Source organism: Desmodus rotundus, chromosome 2 (assembly GCF_022682495.2).
Source record: "Desmodus rotundus isolate HL8 chromosome 2, HLdesRot8A.1, whole genome shotgun sequence".
NCBI lineage: Eukaryota > Metazoa > Chordata > Mammalia > Chiroptera > Phyllostomidae > Desmodus > Desmodus rotundus.
Window position 1 is genome coordinate 76,319,602 of NC_071388.1, and position 24,515 is coordinate 76,344,116.

Genomic DNA, 24,515 nt, shown 5'->3' on the forward strand with positions numbered 1-24,515 from the left:
TAATAGAAAGTTGGTCATGTCCAAATCTTTATGAAGGTTACCCAAAATAAGTTATAGTAAAGATTGTGAGAGCTTGTTAATAACCACATTATTATAAAATATTTAAACTTTCATACTTTAAAAGTTGAATTTGAAAACTTGATTGACATACTTTGTCATGCTATATAAACTCAAATTACTGTTTTAAGTTCAAGAATTAGTTGAGATGGGGTAAATTAGTCATGTTTACATCCTTTAGAAAAAAGGCATGTTTTATGCCAGAACAGATTGCGTTTTCCTTATTCTTAGTTCATCTCAATAGCTCTATTTTTTTCATTTCTTGTAAAAATTTTCAAGATTAGTAATCCAGTTTAAATTCATATGAAAATTTTGGGGTCCAGACATTCATGAGTGGCATACTATAATTTTCTTTGCTGATGCTGATCTACACAACACACAGTAACAGCTTTTCCCAGAAAAGTTTTTTTTTTTATGAATGAATATTTTATAGGAGGAAATACATGCTTATCAAAAGATAGAACTGTCTTCTTAAGCAGCCTTCAAAGGCTGTAAATAAGACATGAAATAAATAAGACATGAAGTTTCCCATCACGGTTAATTCAGAAATTGTGAACTAAATACAAATGTCAATAGCCTCTGATCATAAGAATTTTTTCATTATGTTGGTCCAGTTGCTCAGATTGGGTATAAAGCAGTATAAAATTCAAATGTAAATGCTTGAAAAGTGCCAGCTTAAATATTTTTTGTTATGTAGAAATGTCTTTGACTCTCACTGGGTATTTATTAATGTCCTACTGTGGGAGACTGGGCAGTAAAGTGGGTCTCCTTATAAAATCCACTAAATTTAAAATAAAGTTTCATGATTTTTTATTTCTACAATTCAAAACAAACATTAAGGAAGTTATTTTATTTGTTTTATGTAAGGAAAAGAGCCATGTAAAATTATGTAAACTTTTACATCTTGCTGTGTTAATTTTTTATAGCTGCTTATTGAATCCTTTAAATGAAAAACAAAGAAAGTGCAGGATTCTTCTAAAATCTCACATTGTAGAAATCATTTTGTTTCTTTTACTCTTCTTGTACTACATGCTGCTCAATTTCTCTATTAAACTTTCCTGTTCTCTCTTCCTTTACAGATCAGAAAAGGTTAGGTATTAATGGTTAATACCTAATGGTTAGGTATTTTGGTTGTAAAGCAAGACAAATTGGTATTAAATTCAAATGATTGTGACTCTTATTACTCTTATTATAAGCTTTCCTTTCTGGAATACATTCATTTCTGTACCTCATCAAATGCTTTTTCTGCATCTATTGATATGATCATGTGGTTTTAGTCTTTGCTTTTGTTTACGTGGTGTATTATGTTTATTGATTTGCGAATATTGTACCATCCTTGCATCCCTGGGATGAATCCCACTTGGTCATGCTGTATGATCTTTTTCATGTATTGCTGGATGCAGTTTGCCAATATTTTGTTGAGGATTTTAGCGTCTATGTTCATCAGTGATATTGGCCTGAAGTTTTCCGTCTTTGTTATTCTTTATCTGGTTTTGGGATTAGGATGATGCTGGCTTCATAGAAAGAGTTTGGGAGTCTTCCGTCTTCTTGGATTTTTTGGAATAATCTGTGGAGGATGGGCGTTAGCTTTCCCTTGAATGTTCTGTAGAATTCTCCTGTGAAACCGTCTGGTCCAGGGCTTTTGTGTGTCAGAAGCTTTTTGATTATTGTTTCAATTTCATCAGGTGTTATTGGTCTGTTCAGTCTTTTTGCTGCTTCTTCATTGAGTTTTGGAAGGTTATATATTTTCTAGAAATTTGTACATTTCATCTAGGTCTTCACATTTCTTGGCATAGAGTTCTTCATAGTAAGTTCTTACAATCCTTTGTATTTCTGTGGTATCAGTTGTATTCTTCCACTTTCATTTCTGATTGTGTTTATTTGGGTCTCTCTCTTTTTTTCTTGATGAGCCTGCCTTAAGGCTTGTCAATTTTGTTTATCTTTTCAAAGAACCAGCTCCTGGATTCATTGATCCTTAGAATTGTGCTTTTAGTCTCTATGTCATTTAATTCTGCTCTGATCTTGGTTATTTCTTTCCTTGTACTTGCTCTGGGCTGTCTTTGTTGTTGTTCCTTGGGTTCTTATAGGTATAGGGTTAGGTTGTGTATTTGAAATGTTTCTATTCTTTTTAGGCAGGCTTGTATTGCTATGAACTTCCTTCTCAGGACTGCCTTTGCTGTGTCCCATAGGTTTTGGATTGATGTGAATTCATTTTACTTTGTTTCCAGAAACTTTGATTTCTTCCCTAATCCCATTCTTGACCCATTCGTTGCTTAATAGATTGCTGTTCAATCTCCATGTTTCTGAGTTTTTTGGGGGGTTTTCCTTGAGGTTTGTTTATAGTCAGTCCCTTGTGGTCAGAGAAAATACTTGATATGATTTCAATTTTCTTGAACTTGTTGAATCTTGTTTTATGTCCTATCATGTGGTCCGTATGTGAAAATATTCCATGTGTATTTTGCTTCTTTGGGATGAAAGGATCTATATATATATATCAGTTAAGTCCATTTCATGTAGGGTATTTTTCAATGTCACAATATCTTTGTTGATATTTTGTTTGGAAGATCTGTCCATTTTTGACAATGGGGTATTGAAATCCCCTACTATAATTGTGTTGCTGTCAATATCTTTCTTGAAGTCCTCCAAGATTTTCTTTATGCATTTGGGTACTCCTATGTTGGGTACATATATATTTACAATGTTTATGTCTTCTTGGTGGACTCTTCCCTTGAGTATTATGAAGTGACCTTCTGGGTCTCTCTCTATGGCTTTTTTTTTTTTTGAAGTCTATTTTGTCTGATATTAGTATAGCTAGCCCGGCCTTTTTTTCCTGTCTGTTTGCTTGGAAAATTTGTTTCCAGCCCTTCACTTTCAGTCTGTGTAGGTCTTCTGTCCCGAGGTGGGTCTGTTGTAGGCAGCATATGTGTGGATCACGCTTTCTTATCCATTCAGCTATTCTATGTCTTTTAATTGGAGCATTTAATCCATTTACATTTAAGGTTATTATTGATAGGAACTTTTTCATTGCCATTTTTTCCTACCTGTGTTTCTTTCTCTCTCTCTCTTTTTCCTTCCTTTCCTTAAAGCAATCCCTTTAGCATCTCTTGCAGGGCTGGTTTGGTGGAGGTGTATTCTTTCATACTTCTTTTGTCTGGGAAACTCTTTTTTTGGCCTTCTATCTTGATTGAGAGCCTTGCTGGGTAAAGTAGCCTTGGTTGCAGGCCTCTGGCTCTCATTATTTGGAATATTTCTTGCCATTCTCCTCTGGCTTGGAGTGTTTCCATTGAGAAGTCAGCTGCTAACCTTATCGGGTCCCCCTTGTATGTTACTTCCTGTTTCTCCCTTGCTGCCTTTACAAATAAGTATGGAATAAGTATGGGCTGGCCAAAAATTCATTAATTTTTTTTCAGTACAATGGCTCTAGTCCTGCTTAGTTATCTTTAAATTTATTAGAAAAAAATTTTCTTAAATTGTATTGTGCCAATTGTCCTATCAGTGTACATTAAAAAAAACTTTAAATTGGTGAATTTTTGTGCAGCCATTTTAATATTGAAGATGGAAGGAAATATACAGCATTTTTGGCATATTATGCTTAATTATTTCAAGAAAGGTTGAAATGCAAAAAAAAAAAAAGATTTGTTCAGTGTATGGAGAATGTACCGTGATGGATTGTGTCAAAAGTGGTTTGCAAAGTTTCTTGGTACTATTGACATTTTGGCCAAATAATTCTATGCTCTGAGGCTGTCTTATGCATTGAAAGATGTTTAGTAGCACCTCTGGCCTTTACCCACCAGAAGCCAAAAGCAATACATAGCTAAGGTACTCAAAGTATCCAAATCAATAAAGTTATTGGTGAAAATGGAAAATGTATCTTTTATTTTATGGGAGAAACTAAATGAACTTTTTGGCCAACCTAATACACCTAATGGACAAGTACTGATCTCAGTTTCTAGTAAAAGTAGTTTAATTATTTTTAGAGAGTGAACTGTTTTGGAAAGTGTTGCCTTAAAAATAATACAAATACAAAGAGGGACATATACATAAACATTATAATCCTACTTTTATTTAAGCAATATAGGTTTGTTTTTTAGTAATTAAATATTGATTCTGACTCTCTGTGAGGGTAGATATAATATTACACTCTACAGATCTGGAAGTAAAAGCTTTGATTTTTGTTGATCAAAATATGCAATTATATCAAAACTAAATTAGTTAATGTGTTTACCTGAATGGCACCTTAAAGGAGGACCTAAACAGGATGACATTCAAATAGACTTTTTAAATTTATATATCTGCATGTATATCTATCTATACACACACACACACATATATACACTATGTATTTGTGGTTTATTAAATTTTTCATTTATTATGATATGAATATATATATTTTCACATATACTCTTTAAAAGTAAGTGTTAATCTTGCTATATTTAAAACCATGCCATTAAATTAAAAATAAAAAGCATTGATGTTTTATTGAAGTTAATGTCATTATATTATAATTCTTTTTTCCTCCTTTGGGTTATAATATTTTTGCACTCTGGTAGGGACCAGATAACTTTTGTTAGAAACCAGCAGGAGGAGCTCTCACCTTTCTGGGTTTAATGCAATTAGTGTGCATGAAAAACCTGAATTTGTGGGGGTTTTATATATGAAACAAATGATAAAATTCAAATATTTATCACAAATGATGGTATTAAAAATCTCAAAACCCTCAATTTCATTTGAATATCAATGTAAAATTCACTTGTCTGGAATGCAAATTTGAGACTTTACTGTTCTTAAACATTTTTAAAAGGTATATTTGCAGTTAAATGAGGAAAATAAAGCAATTATGTAAATCTTATTTCTCAAACTACTAAAGAAGAAATTCTTAATAAGGACCTACAGTGTTGTAGGAATACATATTTTCCTTTTATTTTTTTGAAATAAATATACTTTACAATTTACAAATTATAAATATTGAGAACCAAGCAGCCTAAATATGTTTTAGAAAAAATAATTATATCAACTACTCAATGAATTAAATTGCCATAATTTAAAAAAATATGTTGGTATACTTTAATTCACATTGTAAGTCTTTTGAACACTCTACTCCATAAAACTCCTTAAATTAAATGTCATGATTTGTAGATAGTAATGATAAATTTTCTGTAGAAACCATTAATGTGAAAATTAGGATATAAACTGATGAAGATTTGGAATTAGGAAAAGAAGTTATGATAGTTCTCTGCATCTATAAAAATAAGAAAACAAATAACAAAGTGTTAGGAAGAAAACAACACTTAAGAAATGTTTAAGTTTTATTATTTTTTTAAAAAATTTATTATTGACACTATTACAAATGTTCCCTATCCAAATCTATTACTTAGTGATCTCCAGGAAAAAAATTAACCTCTCCTGAGACTTAGTTCTCTCATCTTCTCATCTGTAAGTGAGTATTAAAAAGTCAGGTAGGATAATGTGGATATCACTTGAAGAAAAAATACAAAACGTCCTTCCTATATTGATTATGAATCAGTATCATTATTTTACCAATGGGCTATGGAAATAATGATTTATTTCAAATACATAAATGTGCTAGATGAGTAACATTAAGCTTTTGAACCCCCCAAAGTAGATGATGGTATTATGTTCTTCTGAATTCTTTTCAATAGTAAATACCAAATATAAACATAACTCTTATGTAATAAGTACATAAGCTTACAGTTTTGAATGTTTATTTTGATATCTTCAGCTTTGTTTTGTAATATTTCAGACTGTTTTATATCAGTAAATGAACATAAATGTCAACAAATATCATTTTGTGTATTTGTGTATATTTTTGTATTCTTTCCTATTTGTATGTGTGTACGAGGTCTGTCCAGAAAGTATCAAACCATGTAATATGAACAATAGAAACATTTCTTGAAGAAGATACAAGATACAGGAAACATGGTACATTGGACAATGATGCCTCAGTCCCCTTCAAAGCAGGCACCTTGGGCCCTCACACAGTTCTCCCAGCGTCATTAGCAACTGCAGGGTGATGTTCATTCTGCTCTGGCAGCAGAAGCCACAGAACGAATTTTGCCACCATACATTTCATGCCAAGATCCTGCATTAAAATCTCAGGCACATTAGTTTTCAGAATCCTCAGATTAGCTTCTAGTTCTTGCACTGTCAGTTGCTGATCTTTGTTATTGCAGCCCATACACGTTCAACATTCTCAGGTATTCTGTTTGTTTCGGGCCTTGTAGAATGTAGATCACTTTCAGTAGTTCTCAACCATCTTTGAAGCATTTGTGCCACACTTTTATTTGTGCTGCACTCATTGCATCATCCCTGAAAGCCTTCTGAATCATCCCAATAGTTTCCGTGGAAAATGTTCAAGCTTAATGCAAAATTTGATACAGATTCATTGCTCTACCTGCTCAGTCATTTTGAATGTGGTGGCCACACAGGACACATGCTCACTCAATGGCGTCTACCACCCTCACTGACTAGTACAGTGAAGTCGTCACTGTTCATGCATATACATTCCAATTCACTCTTCTTGTCTGCCAGGTTACATGGATGTCATGCAAATTGTTCTCATTATAGTAACAGTAGCTGGACTTTTTCTGGATCGACTATAATGTGTACATCTGTGTGAATATATGATATATGCTTATATATCACCCTTACTGTACTGTCTGTTACTTTCAAGCTTGTTAGCATTATATGTTGATATGAAGTAGATGAAACTATAAAGAAAGTCTTTAAAAAGTTTTGGCCCCTTATGTCTGCTATTATCATTATGTGGTGGACGTTAGAGCCTAGATATGTTATTTATAAGGAGTAGAAAATGGTATAGGCTAATTTGGTCATTCCTTCTTCATTTATTACCTAAAATATTTCATTAGCAGAAATGTCCCTTCATTAACTACTTTTGTATTTAGAAGAAGTTCATATAGAAAAAGGAAAATAATTTGTTAATTGTTTTCAGTTTTTAAAATAATGGCTCCCCAGTATGCTGCAAAAGTTATCAGTTGGTATATTTGATCACTATGAATGCATGCATTTAAGTATATTTGAAATATTTCAGTCCTTTACAGTCATTAACCTTGTGTATGATCAAATTATTTTTTAAAGAGTTTATCCATTTCTTTTTAGAGAGAGGGGAAGGGGAGGAGAAAGAGAGGGAGAGAAACATCAATGTATGGTTTTCTTTCATGTGCCTCTACTGAGCTACACCAGCCAGGGCTGATCAAATTATTTTTGGCGAGTTGAAGCCTATGCATGCATGTTGGTTCCCCAGTCCATTTTACATGATCCAAGTGGACATTAATATCTTCCCTGTTTTCTGGTATAAGGACTATTAAACACTGCCAATGAAGTAATCTTATGAAATATAAAAATAATGGAACCTGAATCAGATCAAGCCACTAAATATAGTTTAAAGAAAACACAGGGAATGTGGAAGCACTTTTCAATGATATCTCATATTAGGAAAAAATATAAACATTCCTCGTATAACCCAGTAATTTCTACTTATCATGGAGAAATGAAAACATAGGTTCCCATCAGATTCTGTAAATGAAATGTTATAGTGCTGTTTATAATGCCCCAATTGAAAAAAGCCCACATGTCTATCAACTAGGAAATTCCATACAATAGAATACTTTTCAGCAATAGAAAGGAATTTAGCACTGATACATACAACAACATAGATAAGTCTCAAATGCATTATGCTAATGTGAAAGAAACTGAGCTCAAAATGCTGTGTACTATATTATTTCCCTCATTTGACATTTTGGGAAAGACAGACCATTGGGACAGAAATCAGATGAGTGGTTGCCATGGGCTGGTGGAGAAGGGACTTACTATAAAGGATCACAAGGGAAATTTTGAGGGTGATGGAAATATCCTATAGCTGGATTGTAGAGTTGATTACATGGACATAGGGGTTTGTCACAATTCACAGAAACATATACATTTAAAATGGGTGAATTTTTTTTAAGTATATCATGCCTCAATAAAGCTGACAAAAGATAATAAGAGAAGCTATTGATTAAAAACACTTAAAAAGGAATGTCCACTCACTGTAATATATAGTGTTTGTTAGATGCCAATTTTCTGTTAAATGAAATTGAGACAATAGAAATATTAAACACTGACTGGATATTTGATGACATTAAGGAATTACTATTTATAGCAATGGATTAAGATATTGTAGTCATAGTAAAATAAATATTTATGGTAGAAATACACACTGTAATTTTTACAGATGAAATGATATTACTGAAATTTTCTTCAAAGAAATCTTGTAGTAGGAGAATAGATAAACATGAAATAAGATTGTCCATATGTTGGTAATTATTAAAACTGATGAATACATATGGGTCCAATGTAATATTTTCTATACAAGTTAATATATGTTGGAGAATTTTCCACAATAAATATTAATTAAGGAATTAGGCTCAGTCATAAGTGTTTACTGATAGATTTTAACAGCACTGAAACAATATTGTTAATGATTAGCATTTACCCTGGAAATTTAAACATGGTTTTATATTTAAAAATCAGTCAAAAGTATCCCAGTGATTCAAATAGGAAAATTTATAGCTTCTTTACAGTACACACTAAGCAGCAAAGGCCAAGTAACATACTCCTAAAGGCATTTTCTGAACTACAAATAAAAATCCACACTTTCTTAACTAGATAAAGCTAACAAAGCATTGTTTCTCAAAGTAAGGTCTGTGGCCTGCTGGTATCTGGGGGACTTGGAAGTAGTAAGAACTCAAAAAAAAATATCTGCTAAATCATGGGCCCTAAGCATTTGCCTGCTGTAAACACCACAAATATCCTTCCAAATTGATCTATGTTGCTTTCCATCCTCATTTGTACCCTTCTACTTCCCCCCCAATAATCCCCACTCCTAGTTCCCACTCTAGCAACTGAGAACTGAGTTATAGCTTAGTTACTTTGCAGAAGATATTCTATACGAAAAACAATAGCCAAGTACTGGAAGCAACCTAAGTGCCCATCAGCAAATGAGTGGATCAAAAAATTATGGTACATTTACACAATGGAATTCTACACAGCAGAGAGAAAGAAGGAGCTTATACCCTTTGCAATGGCATGGATGGAACTGGAGAGCATTATGCTAAGTAAAATAAGCCAGGCGGTGAGGGACAAATACCATACGATCTCACCTTTAACTGGAACATAATCAACAAAAGAAAAAAGCAAACAAAATATAACCAGAGACATTGAAATTAAGAACATTGTAACAATAGCCAGAGGGGAGTGGGGAGGGGATAGTGGGGAGAGGGGTCTATAGGAGGTAGTATAAAGGACACAAGGACAAAATCAAGGGGGAGGGTAAAGGTGGGGGAGGGAGGTGGGACTGGCTGGGGTGGGGTGGAGGGAAGGGGAGAAAATGCAGACAATTGTAACTGAATAAAAATAAATTAATTAAAAAAAAGAAAAACAAATATTTGATTCTTGTCACATCCAATGAAGACTCTGCTGTTCAAACAGCAACCCCTTTGTGAAATCCTCCCAGACAGACCCTGCCAGCCTTAGCCTGACTTAATTGTGAGGCTATTATATAGTCTTTTATTTTTGAATTTAACAGAATATGTTCTAATTGTTTGTTTACATGTCTGCCTTTTCCACCAGATTATGAGTTATTTTGGTTGAGTAAATGATGTGTGGTTTTTATTTTTGTCTTTGCCTCCTTTAGTAGTAAGTATACTACCTGGCATATATAATAACAATGTAATCTATGCTTTAAAGATTCCAAATTTATTCATCATGAGTTGTTTGCCAATAATATATAAGCACATTTAATAACACAGAAAAAAAAACACAGAAGCCTGCTTTGATGCAGTTTTTCTTTCTTTAATGTGGTATAAACAGACCATATATGGAAAGGAGGGCAGGGAAACAAAGGTGGTTATTTTATCAATTTTAGAAGATAGCTATTAAAAATGACTTTGTTGTTTAGTTATGTTTCATTTAGTATTGTTAAACACATTTTAAAATTAACTTATAACTGCCTCATGCATTTTATCATTATGTATCATATATAGGGGTTGGTCAAAGTAGATTTACAGTTGATATGGAAAAAGACATGCAGGTTATGATTATTACAATAGCTTTATTAACTCAAAAGAATGGCACAATGGCACAGTGCACTTAAGTACAATCTCGTAAGTGCTCCAATTGCACGCCTTCGTTATTTACACATTCTTCTTTTTTTCCTAAGATTTTATTTATTTACTTGTGAGAGAGGGGAAGAGAGGGAGAAAGAAAGGGAGAGAAACATCAGTGTGTGGTTGCCTTTCATGTGCTCCCTGCTGGGGACCTGGCCCACAACCCAGGCATGTGCCCTGACTGGGAATCGAACAGGTGACCCCTGGGTTCACAGGCCAGCACTCAATCCACTGAGCCATACCAGCCAGGGCTATTTACACACTCTTGTAATTTATTTGCTATATTTTCTTGAGTATAGTAAATGAACCTACTATAAACCTACTTTTGCCCACCCCTGTGTTAATATTCAGTATATACAAATAACTTAAAGTAATGCAAATTACTAAAGCTAATGCAATGGATAATAGTGAGGGTAGTTGACATTAATGATTTAAATGACTGATATATTTTTTCATCAACTGAGATATTTATGCAAGTTTTTTATTTATGTAATTCCAGTTGTGTTGCTTGATACAACAACTGTGCTGGGAGAGCTAGGATGGAAAACATATCCATTAAATGGGGTAAGTTTGAATGTCTTTTTAAAATTGCCACCCTTGTTAGGTGTTTAGGGTTTGTTATACTATGAAGGAATGGTGGGTTATTGGCTCTATGTGGTATGCGTGTTAGCATATACCTTAAAGTAGAAAATATTAAATTACAATTAGAAGTGTTAATCAATGGAAATAATAGTAAAACATCTTTTCTTCTAAATTAGTAACTGTTCTTTAATACAGTGTTTATACAGACTAATATTAGAATATCTCATAAATATTTTCTTTAGAAATAAATTTCTATGGGTATGTTTAATACACATTTCTGTATGTATGTTATTAAATTTATAACCTCAGTATTTGTGCATAAACAAATTTTAGATTATCATAAGTGGATTTCACACTTATGATGTTAACAATTTGGTTTTTTATTGGAAACTATGAGTCTACTAAGGCAGTATGTGTTTTTTGAAGTTGGCAAAAAGATATATTATTATTAGGTTTTTTATCTGGGAGTAGTTGCTTTTAAAAGGCTTATAAGTATGTATAATTTACAAAGTACAGTTTTTCAGGTATTGACATTATTTTAACTATTATGCTCAACATTTTATGTTTCAGTGTATTTTTCATTATTTTCACATTGCAGTACGTTGCTACTTTTTATTTCAACCTAAAATAAAAGGGTATTTTGTAAAGCTTTTTACTTTGGGTTTTTTTTGGGGGGGGTTGTCTATTTAAATGCCATCTTGAATAATGGAGGTAGTCAACTGTTTTTAGATATAGTTGGGTTAGCTTTCTTTTTTTTCTTAGAAATTATGTTTTCCTCATTTATCGCATTCTTGATATTTTCACATTGCTTCTTCCATTACATCTACAAATTGAAATCTGAAGGAAGAAGTTGACTCAACAGGTTTTATTTTTTAGAATCATTACAATGTTGCTATTTGAATTTGACTTTATATTGACAATTACTCAATAATTATTCATTAAATGTATATTTTCATCTAAAAACTCCTATAAAGAGTTAAATCTTCCTGTTTTTATCTAATAGGCTATTGTTTGTTTTTATTTTGTTTGCTTCATAGACTGGTTTTGTTTTTAGCTGAAAATTTCCTTTTAGTAAAAGAGAACTCTTAATGAAATCATTTATGAGAAATACATCTTTTAAATTAAGATTATACTTTAACCTTCAATGTCTTCTTTCCATTAAAATAAACATCAGTATTTGTTGCTTGTATCAAGTATGTCACATTTATCAGTTATCAAACAGCAAGTGAAACTTTTTTCTTGGAGAAAATACAGAGATAATACACATCTCTATATAAGCTCTATACAGAGTGACTTATAAGAACTTACAAATAAATTATAAGCTGTACTTATTCATTTTCTGAAAAAAAGAGACAAAAAATATTAGACATCCTATTATCATTGTTTCCTGTAGTCACACCAGAGAATCATGGGAGGAAGAGGAGTTATTCCCCTGCTCTCATGGTGTTTGGCTCGATCAGGCTGCATTTCTGAGCAAACTGGTAACCAGGACACACAAGGACTTACAGAGTTACTGTTGCCATTCCTGTGATGATTTCATCACAGCTGTTATAAAGTGGGGGATTTTTTACTACTTCTAGTTTATTAGTTACAGAAAAAGAGGGCAGAATTGTCTAAAAGAGTGAGTCTTTCTTCATAGTTTGCTATTCGCCAGACACTGAACTAAGAATTTTACATTTTATTTTCACAGTTGCCCTATAGTGAGCAATGGCCTGTAGTTCAAAATGAGCTATTTCTGACTCTGCAGCTATATCTTTATCATGGCAGAGAGGAACATTGAAAACCTCATGAAAGGCCAATTATTTATGTGTGATATTTGCGTAATTGATTTAGGTTACTTTTCCCCCCTTGATAAATAAACTGCTAGACTGAGATGCACATTTTCAACACCAGCCAAGGATTAGCAAGAGGGAAGAGAGAAAGAAGAGGGGAAGGAGAATACGGTAGAAAAGAAATATGATAGAATAAAGAGGAGAAAGAAAAAGATGGTTAAAATTTATTGAGCATCCACCATATGCTATGCTTTGTTCAAAGCACGTTAGTCACATCAGTCATATAAATCAAATACAATTTTCCCCTCCCTATTGAAAGATGTAGAAATAAAGACTCAGGTATATTAAATAACTTTTACAAGGTCACAGTGCCAGGAAGTAGTACAGGGAAAATTCTAATCCAAACGTATCCTAGTCTTAATGCTTATGAGTGGTCATTTCACAGCTGGATGCTTTTTATTTCTTCTAAGATTCTAGCACGTAAAGAAAAAGGCAAATGACCAATATGTAGACTATAGAGGGAAAAATAACACACAGATTTAGATGTTGAAAAGTAAACTGAATACTCAATTACCTTGGAATATCAATGTTGGATTAGGCTGTATTACTTTTAGATTGTCCCTAAAATAATAATGCAGAAATAGCCAGTGTCAGCAGTCGGAATACTTGAAAATGGGAACACATGAACATAATTTAAAATAGATCACATAAGTTTTAAAGAAAATACACAACCTAATATATTCTTTTAATGAGGAGGATAGATTACTGACAATAATGGAGTTTTACTTAATGCTATTTATAGGTTAAAACAATGATGTAAGTAGTCAGTATTGATGAAGAACTGAAAAAGAAGCTGCTAAATACAAATATGGAAATCATCTAGACACCGATACTGGTTAAAAACGTAAAATCTATGAAAACTGTTGAAAAATTTATAACATTTAAACCAGCATTTATTTATGTATAATAAAGTTGTAATTATATCTATTTAAAAAGGTATATTTTTTCAGGTTCTCAGGCTTATTGAGCCATGCTAATTTGAATGACCATTCTAACCAAAGTTGCCCTTTTTTCAGAGACACTAATTCAGATGTTTTTATAAATATTTCATGGGCAGAAAAGACAGCTGCATGATGTATTTATTTGTCAATTTCATGATATAAAGTATATTTGGTATCTCTCTGAGTAAAGTAGTTCCTTTTTAACTGATGAAATTTTCATTTTAGAAAGAATTGAACTAACATGTTTTTGAAATTATATAATGTACTATATAAAACAGAGGTGATTTAATAATAATTCCACGTCTTTTAAATTAAAAATAGCCATTTCGCCGGTAGTCATGCTGGTAGTTGCAGGAGTAGGCATTCTCTCCGCACCTGTGAACAAAACGCTGGCCGGTTACTTGAGTAGGAGGGGAGCACCTGCCTGTAGCGAAGATGAGTAGTCTTCACTTTTTAGGCTGGCAGACAGAAAAGGAAAATATATTTATTTCCTGAAATGCTTACTTGAAAACTTATTTGTACCAACTTTGAAAATATACTTTATTTTAATCAGTGTCCAGAATTCAGTTTAACAAATGTCTGTTTTATTCTCTGTGCCAAATACCTTTTTAGAGTGCTAAAAACAGTGTTCTTATATCCTAAGATTCTTGTGTGTGAAGATGATTCTACACAATCATAAGACCAAAGAAAGTGTCTTCAGGTAGTTTTGAATCATATTTTGTGAAAGAATAATAAAGGCAGGGATTCATTCTGATCGGGGGAGATTGGTAGAAGAATGTAACATGTCAGCTTTGTCCGGTAAACTGTGAAAGAATGGTCTGGAGGAGAGTATAGAAATCCTCTTTTTGGCAAAGTGAATGGCTTGGAAAAAAGCACAGGATTTTTTAATGTGTACAGTAAGTTTCAAGGATGTTGAGAATCCTTTGTGTTGCTGGAATGGAGGGATGTGATGGAAAATAAGACTATGATCCAAGTCATATTGTGGAAAACTTGGAATTTAAATGTTTAATTGATTGAGATATTATATATCTCAGTGCCAATAAGTACAATAAAAGTAAAAACTTTCTGGATTCACTAAAACAAAAATTATTGTAGTATTTTTTGTTTGTTTAAGGCAATAATATAGACCCTTGGAAGTGAAAGGAAAGGATGTTGAAAATATTGGCGATATGACACTATAATCATATGTCACTTAATAATGGGGACACGTTCTGAGAAATGCATAGATAGGCAATTTTGTCCTTGTGTGAACAGCATTGAATACACTTACACAAACAGATATTGTAGCCTACCACACACCTAGACTACATTGTGTAGCCTATTTGGTACTAGCTACAAACCTGTACGCCGTATTACTGTACTGGATACTGTGGGCAGTTGTGACGTGATGGTAAGTAGTATTTGTGTATCTAAACATATCTAACATAGGAAAGATACAGTAAAATACTCTATAAAAGGTTAAAAAATGGTATATCTGTACAGGGCACTTACCATAAAATGAGCTTCCAGCACTGGTAGCTGGTCAGGATGGGTCAGTGATGAGGGCTGACTGTGAAGACCTACACTACTGTAGATTTTATAAAGACTGGCCCACAAGCCCTCCCCCAGCTTCCTTCCAACAGGGTCAGAAATAGGGTCAGTAATGCTCCAGGAGCAGGAATGCGGGCTGAATCAATTGGAAATATCAAGGAGACACTGGCTGAGTGAGGACTAGATCACTGTAGTAATTATTGTCAGGAGGGAGTGAATGGTGGCCTGAGGTTCAGTAGGAATAAGAAATCAGGATGGAGAGACAAAGGAACATAGGAGATTGTCACAGCAATGCGGTTTGGGCTATTGCATGTTGGAGCAGTGGTCAGGTTAAAAAACTGCGGTATTCATAAAAAAAGAGGTTTACATAAAAATATAAAAAAAGAATTTCTCATAGAGAAGGTGTAGAACAACTCAACGTTTTGACTTTAGAAATTTGTGTTTGGTTATATTGACTGGCATGAAGGGCTCTCTTTGGCATTGTATTCATAGAAAAAAATAAAAGTCGTCTATGCTTTACATCATTACAACCTACAAATATTTCCAAAGTATAGGGACAGCCTGGCTGACTCTACACTACCACAGAAAGCTCTTACTAAAGTGTCAGTGGCATTTAATACGTGTTAAGGTAGCCCCTGTAGACCTGTGTCCCTGTGTCCTGTGAGCTTTGGTCCTCAACAAAGAAATTAGCAATGTGCTCTGAAGACCACCACGCTAGGTCTGGGAGGGCTGTTTCACCCTCTGACTATGTAGTGCTTGGGGAAAGAGACTCTGCTCAAACAGGTCGGTGGCTGACTGATTGGGATGTAGTCTGTGCATTCAAAATTGGGGTGCCGTGAGTGAGAGGGAATCTATTGTCAAGCCCCACAGATACTGCTCCTGTTGGAGAAAAAAAATTTTCTCCTGAACCACATATCCTTCCATTTCTTAAATAAAATTCAGCTTCATTATGATCTTCTATGAGTACTGTGTATGTATGTGGTCCATTGTTGACCAAAATGATGTTATGCGGTACATGACTGTATTGATATACTGAGAACTGAGTGAAATTGAATAATTATGTTTTTACAGAGGTTGAAGCTTAGTTATAGAAAAGAAGTAATACATCAGAAAATTTGGGTCATAATTCTTAACACTGTGCTCTTACTATCTAATATCAAGAATTTTATACCTACATAATTCAAAACTCTTAAGAAATTTATTCTATAAGTATCCCTTCCATCCTTTGTCAACATACTACATTAAAAATAATTATGATGATCTAGTGGAGTAGCTAAGAGTCCATGATCAGTAAAAGAGTGCTGCATGAATAAACACTTTTGCATAGCACTGTAGAGGTTTAAGTGCACACTGAAGAAGTGTTTTCACAAACACTAAGTGCAGGCATATGCCCTAGATTTTTGTTTTCTACGAATAACAAATAACTGGTTAACTCTGCAAAAAAACTGAAGGACCTATTTCAATTTTGAAAATCTGGGAAGGAGACAGCTAGTTTTTAAGAAGTTATGCCAATCTAATGCTAACGAGAAAAAAAAAACAGAAGATACTACTCATGCAGTAATTTGGTACAAAGGAAGAAATGAAAAATTATATATCTCCTGAGTTTATTCTTGTAGTCTGAAAATGTATGAAAGAAAATTATATACATTTTCTTAAAACATTAACATTCATGCTTACTCCTTTCCTCTTGATACTTTTATTTATTCTATTTATTTTTATCCAATATATAACATTGTAGATGAAAGAGAAAAATACAGTTACAATAAAAGGGCCTGTAGTTAAATGTTATATTAAAAACCCTTAATCTCATTGCAGAACTGCCCTATTCAGTGCCACAGAGCAGGGACTATGTCAAAATGGTGCATCTTGGCTCAGTATTAACTCTATTAAAAAGTTACTAACCAGAAAAATACAAGACTAAATAATGTAAAAAATTTCATGATTAAAAGCTTATATTGTTGCCTTTGAAGTTTAGTAATTTTATTTGATACTTCTGAAAATGTAACAATGGTGTGGCTTTCTAATTTTGATACTGTAATTAAAAAGATAAGTGACCTGGCCTCATACTAGTTTTTAAAGGTATTTATACCTGAATAAAACCTGGCAGTTAAAACATAGCATTTCATAACAATAATTCTCTATTATTTGATTTATACCTGAAATTACATATACTTAATGTTGATGGAAATAACATTATTTGTAAGCACTCCACCAGCTCACCTGAAAGATTTTCACCATTTATTTTTTATTTATAGCAATGTTTTTAGCAAGGAAATGGAAGATTTGCTTATCTCAGATGTTTTTTCACTCTCTTCTTTTGGCAACTAAGAGGTGACTTAAGTTTTCAAAGATCATTTTTTAAAATTTTTTATTTATTTTTTTAGAGAGAGGGGAAGGGAGGGAGAAAGAGAGGAAAAGAAACATCAATGTGTGGCTGCCTCTCGCACACCCACTACTGGGGACAAGGCCCGCAGCCCAGGCATGTGCCCTGACTGGGAGTCGAACCAGCAACCATTTGATTCATAGTCCAGCAATCAATCCACTGAGCCACACCAGCCAGGGCCAAAGCTTGTTTTTAATGTAAAAATGTAAATAATGTACATTTTTAATATTTAGGTAGATCAGGTCCTTTCTATGATGTTATAGTGGGCATAGATATAGGCCTGCCAATATTCAAAATCAAGCTTTCTTTTCAACAGTGAAGTATACTTTACTAAAAAATTAAGAGAAAATTAAATGTTAGTAGAAAAATAGTGTTATTGAATATTAATACATATTTTAATTAATCATGACAACTATAGTTTGGAAAACCTTATGTTTCTCAGGTGCCAGATATTGGTTTTAAATAGCATATTGATTGTATATTTTGCATGCTGTGACTTATATGATCATTATGGTTTGAATAATGCAAAATCATATAAGATGTGTGATTTTATTTGTTAAACATAGTGAGTTGGAATTAGGAAATTTATCTTGAGGTATCTAGAAAAATAAGTATTCTAGTCATTCATGTGTAAATAAAAGCTAGGAGTGTACTTTTTTGTGTACTTAATTACTAATTAATTATTAAAATTTTAAATGTTATAATAATTACTAAGTTAATGATTTTTATAATAAAAAACTAATAATTTTTATGAGACCTATATTATAAGTCAACTGAGTAGAAAGATATTTTATTCCATAAATTAGATCACATCATTTTTAATATCATTGTTCCAAAGTTGAAAAATCAAATAGGTTGTATTTATGATAGACAATGGAGTATCCATTAATAATTAATTTCTATTATTGTATTTTAATTTCTATATTTCATATTGTAACCACACCTTGACTCACCCACCTTCCTCTTTCTTGGGTAAGCATTAAGCCCAGGAAAGCAGAATGATCCCACAGAACAACTCCATGGCTAACATCAGGACTAAGTGCAATGATCAATTACCTCCCACCCCCAGACCCAACCAATCAGTAGAGGCCACAATCCTAACTCTATTAGTCACTATGATTAATGATTTTTCCCTATATAATCCATCCCCTGGAAGCCACCAGGGAGCCAGGTCTTGAGCATAAGCTACCTGCGACTCCGGGCATGGCACCATCTCCTTAATCCTTACTTCCTTGGCTGCCAGCTCCTGTTTGTGTGTTATTGGGCTTTGATGCAAACGGACCCTTCAGTCTGATAACAGTATGGTAAAACCGATTTATCCTAGTTGCAGACTTCAGTATTGCATTTAATTCATATTAGAATGCACTGGAATTATTCAAAACTACATGTATGCATTTGAATTCTGAAAATAAAAATTTCAGTGATAATTTCTTTTAAAATGTATTGTTTTAGTTATTTTCATAACTGATATCTAAACAGTTTTTCTTCAGACAAACTTTACAAACTATGTGGTAGTTTTTTCAATATCTATCATGTTAATTTCCATCCTATTACTTCACATTTCAAAGAAACAGCTTTCAGTTGTTTTAGAAACTCAAATTCTCCCTCAGTCATGCTGCCTATTAAGGAGTCCATCAAAGTCATTCTTCATTTCTGTTACATTCATCTCTAGCATTTGTTTTTGATTCTTTCTGAGGATTTCTATCTCTGTGCTTACATTGTCCGTCTGTTCTTACATGTTGTCTACTTTATCCATTAAAGCTGTTAGCATATTAATCATAGGGTTTTTGTTTTTATTTATTTATGTTATTGTTGACACTATTGCAGATGTTCCCCGTTCCCCTCCCTGTGCTCCCCTCCGCCCAGTCCCTGACCCCCAGCCTTCACCATATTGTTGTCTTTGTCCAGGGGCTATGCATATATACTCTTTGGCTAATCTCTTCCATTTCCCCCCACAGCCCCACTCTGAGATTTGCCAGTGTGTTCCAATTATTCTTGCCTCTGGTCCTATTTTGTTCATCAGTTTATCTTGTTCATTAGATTCCATAAATAAGTGAGATTATGTGATATGTGTTCTATCTGGTAACATCCCTGCCATATCTAACTCTGATTCTGATGCTTCTTGTCTTTTCAGTGTCTCAGTGTTTTTGTTGTTATTGTTGTTTTTCGTTTGTTTGTTTGTCTTTTAGTATACCTTGTAATTTTTACTAGTAAGGTGGAGATAATTTCTGGGTAAAGGAACTGTGATGAACAGACCTTTAGTTATATAGTGGTAATGCATGAGGGGAGGGCAGGCATTCTGTTGTTCTATGATTAAGTCTCAATATGTTGGTGAGCCTGTGCCCCTGGACTTTGAACTTCACCAATGCTTCTCAGTTTTCTCTTCTCTCATTCGGTGGGACAAGATAGCCAGAAGGTGCTGAAGTTGGGTATTTCCCTCCTCCTACATGGAAGGCTAGAGTCCTGGGTATTTTTCTTTCCTTCAAGTAGATAGAGTAGGCTCTGATAAAATAGTTTTTCCTGAAGGCAGGCCTTTTTAAGAACAAAATGCTCTGTCATTTCAAAGTGTGTTTGTTTTTTCTTTTTTTGTTTTTTACATTTTCAACTGTCCTAGACATTGTATAGTTGGCTGAAACATTGCTTAAAGTTTCATAAGTTATGATTTTATTTAATTTTTCTTATTCTGCTTTTATGCAATTAACTGTCTGATTTTTTTTTTTTTTGCTTTTTCTTCACTTCAATCACTATCAGTAACAGTAGGCTTATATTGAAGTCCATTTAATGTGAAAATTAATGAAGCTTTTATGCTTTGCTTTACGTGACATTATTGCTACTATTCTTTCAAATAAATAAAGAAAGATTTCAGAGCTTTCCCGTGGTATGCAGGTTGAGTAGTAGACTGTGGCATTCCCAGGAGCACTTGCAAATTTAGTTCCAAATATATACCTTGTCTTTACAGGAGACCTAATGTAAGTTTCCTCCTCAGAATATTCAGGTTATAAATGTGCCATGGGTCTGTAATAAGAATTGTGCTTAAGCATTTTACATGCTTTTTCACTTAATCCTGATAATATCTATTTGATGCTAATGTTATTAGCACCATTTTACAAATGGAAAATGAAACTTGATAAAAGTTACATAACCTGTCCAAGTTTGTGGTGACATTATCTAAAAGACCTGGTTTTAAAACCAGGGTCATCTCAGTCCCAAAGCCTGGAGTTTTAGCCATTTGGTGCACCCATAACCATGGCTTGATTTTCAACATTGTTATTGATATGGTGAGAGTGTAAAATAGGCTATAAGGTTGTTCAAGTGCATTTTTAATGAAGTTACAGTGTTGTTAGAATGACACCGATTTTGTGTAAAAAATATGTAGTTATTAAAAAGTGCTGAAAACATTAATTCATTTTTGAAGACCACTGGATCTCCCCCACTAAGGATGGTTAATTATCAAGCACTGTTGTTTAGTCGGTGGCATAGGAATATTTGCTGCGTGTTTAGATTGTTTTGATATTTTTCTCGCAGAAAATAAATATTCCTTTACTGTGTTTCTTCTGGATTTAATTCTTTGTCCTTCATTTTTAATAACTGTGTCTTTATACATGTCTGTTATTGACTGTAAGCTAATTAAGTGTATAATATGCAGTAGTACAACCCCCCAAAAAGAATACACTTACATAAATAAGTGTATTAGAAATGTTAGAGTGACTCTAATTCTGTAACCAAACAAAGGTTTGGCTACCTGCTGCAAGTAAAACCACACTTGTGAGAAAGGTGCTGGGAAGGAAAGTGGTTTATTCAAGTGCCAGCCACCCGAGAAGATGGGGGGACACTTATCCCAAAGCCCGTCTTAACATCTCAGTGCAGGCAGGGGTTTTTATCATGAAGGAGAGATAAAGCAGAACAAAGAAGTCTTTGTTCTGCAAGGGGGTGGGGGCCACAGACGTACAGGACATCTTCCCCTAGGCCTAGATATAAATCTTCATGGTCAGCATCCTTGAGTTGGCCATTTGGTTTCTTATCAGCTGAAGTCCTGGGGTCTTCAGGTCAGGCTGCTTCCTAGGCTCCCACAGAAATGGAAACTGCTGAACTGTAAATTATACTAAAAACAAAAATAACTTAACATGCCAGCTCGAGTTTCAAGAGAAACATCAGGTTGGAGTAACAAGCTGGGTTTCACATTTAGTCAGAGTAGTATAAAGTTTTTATTGCTTTGTTGAGGGATATCTGTTATGGTTAGTGTCACAATGCCTCACTTCCTCAGCCATGTATTATTAGGACAAAGGTGACACCTGATTGAAAGACATCCAGTTAATTGCCTTAACAGCTATCTGTCATTTCTCATATGTAATTTTTATAAATGGCTAATCCAGTGAGATTTCTCTTTAGGAATTCAGGATTCCTACATTAACAGCCAAGGAAAAGTAGCTATCAGAAACCTTTGCCAAAAAGATATACTGAAAGATACATGGAAGAGGATTAGAGCAAAGAGGCTGGGAAAAACCAGTCATGTGCAAGTAAAAGTTCTAAGAGAGGAAGAATTAAAAACACAAACTCATGGCAGTTAAAAGACACCCATTTAATTAGTAGTATGAAGAAAACAAGCTCATGCAGAGAAAAAGTTATGAGAAAAGGAAAGATTAGGGTAGTTGTCTTACATCTAGAGCTTTCTGGGTTGCTCCTGAATCTCCAGATCCAGTTCTTAGGTATTTTTAAAATGAATTCACTTACTTGAGCCACCAAATTATAAAGGCAGATTGTAAACATCATCGTTATCATCATCATCACCATCACCACCACCAAAACAATGATGCAGTTTTTAAACCTGATGATGATGATGAAGATGATGATGATGATGGCAGATTGTAAACCTCCCAATAATGAATATGATGATAATGATAGAAAAAAATAACAGAAGTTAGTGAAACACTGGTACTGCTTTGAGACACACCAGGAAATATGAAAAGCCATGGAAGATACAGTTTTCTTAAGGAGAATACAGGAACATGAATTATCCAGAGTAACAGGCTTTCTTTTAATCAACTCACACATCTCTAAATGCTCCCCCCAAATGCAGGCAAAGAAGGAAAACAGGTGTATGAATATGCATAGTTTGTTAGCATCCATAAATTTTTAAATATTTAATAATTTAATACCTGAGCAACTTTGGTTTGTGGCAATTCTCTCTACACTATCTCACAATATTCCTTTAGTAGAAAATCCTCTGCTAAATAAATAAATAAATAGCTGCCTTATATTTCACCAATTGAAACAACATATATTGAATAATAATGAAGTTAACTCTATGGTGAGGAAAAGAAGGTGAAAGCAAGTAACAATGATTTAGAAAATCAGAGGTGAAGAATTTACTGATACCTGTGAATATTTAATTAGTTTTTTATTTTCTGAGCAGCTGAAAGATGTGTATGCAATTCATTTTCCAATATCTCTGCTGTTCTTCATGTATAGTCTTGAGAGTATCTTCTTACAAGCATATATTTTTTAAGGTGTATGTTTCCTTTAGCCAATTGCTCTTTATTTATAAAATATAGTCTTATCTTTATTAATTATTATTTTTTAAAATTTAATATTGTTACGAAGCTTAACTTCCAGTATCCCACTTCTAGAAGCTTCCAGTTCTTTTAAAGTGAACTCCCATATATATAATCTAAGCTTAAATTTTGGATTCATTAGAAAGTTCTAATTGTTTTAGCAAGGGTCATTCCAAGTATTTATAATGAAAGAGTCTACATCAAAACCCAAAGCAAGACTCCCAGCCAAGATGAAGGCATAGGTAGATACATTTTGCCTCCTCACACAACCAAAAGAGGTACAGCAACAAATTTAAAAACAACACAACCAGAACTTCCAGAAAATCGAACTGTATGGAAGTCTGACAACCAAGGAGTTAGAGAAGAAACATTCATACAGGCTGGTAGGAGGGGTGGAGATGGGCAGTCTGGGTGGAGAGGATGTGTGGCAAGGCAGCAGCTGGAGGACTGGGCAGTTGAGGCAGCAGCTGATGGTCCCACATTTGCATGTGAATAAACTGGAAAGAACAACTGGATAGTGAGACAGACTTCACAACCCAGGGTTCCAGCATGGGAAAAGAAAGCCTCAAAGCCTCTGGCTATAAAAACCTGTGGGGGTTGTGGTGGTGGGAGAAAGTCCCAGCCTCACAGGAGAGTTCGTTGGAGAGACCCACAGGGTCCTAGAACTTACACAAACCTACCCACCCAGGAATCAACACCCAGACAGCCCAATTTGCTTGTGGGTAGCAGGGGAAGTGACTGAAAGATGGTCAAGAACTGACAAGTGGTATCATTCCCTCTCGGACCCCTCCCCCACGTACAGCACCATGCTGCAAGGTGCATTGCCCCACCCTGGCAAATACCTAACGGTCTGCCCCTTGCAATGCAACAGGTGTGCGTAGACAAAGAAATATGGCCCAAATGAAAGAACGGAACAAAACTAAGCTATGAGGAGATAGCCAAATATCAGATGCAGAGTTCAAAACACTGGTAATGAGGATGTTCACAGAAATAATTGAGTTCTGTCACAAAATAAAGGAAGAAATGAAGGCTGTACAAAGTGAAACAAAGGAAAATATACAGGGAACCAACAGTGAAGGAAAGGAAACTGGTACTCAAATCAATGATGTGGAACAAAAGGAAGAAATAAAATAAACATCCAGTTAGAACAGAATGAAGGAACAAGAATTTTTAAAAAATGAGGAGAGGCTGAGGAACCTCTGGGATAACTTTAAACATTCCAACATGTGAATCATAGGGTGCCAGAAGGATAAGAGGAAGAGCAAGAAATGGAAAACTTATTTGAAAAAATAATGAAGGAGAATTTCCCCAATCTGGCAAAGGAAATAGACATAGAAGTTCCAGGAAGCTCAGAGTCTCAAAGAAGTTGGACTCAAGGAAGTGCACACCAAGGCACATCATTATTACATTAGCCAAGATTAAAGAGAAGGAGAGAATCTTCAAAGCAGCAAGAA

At 34.0% G+C, this 24,515-nt stretch overlaps 1 protein-coding gene across 2 annotated transcripts in view; it reads left to right on the forward strand.

Moving 5' to 3' along the window:
- Positions 1-24,515, forward strand: part of EPHA6 (EPH receptor A6) — an 876,611-nt gene that overhangs the window by 34,830 nt on the left and 817,266 nt on the right. For both annotated transcript variants that reach the window (XM_053918286.1, XM_053918285.1), the window contains exon 2: positions 10,741-10,805. In XM_053918286.1, coding sequence (XP_053774261.1) covers positions 10,741-10,805 — 65 coding nt within the window. The remainder of the gene's footprint in view (positions 1-10,740; positions 10,806-24,515) is intronic.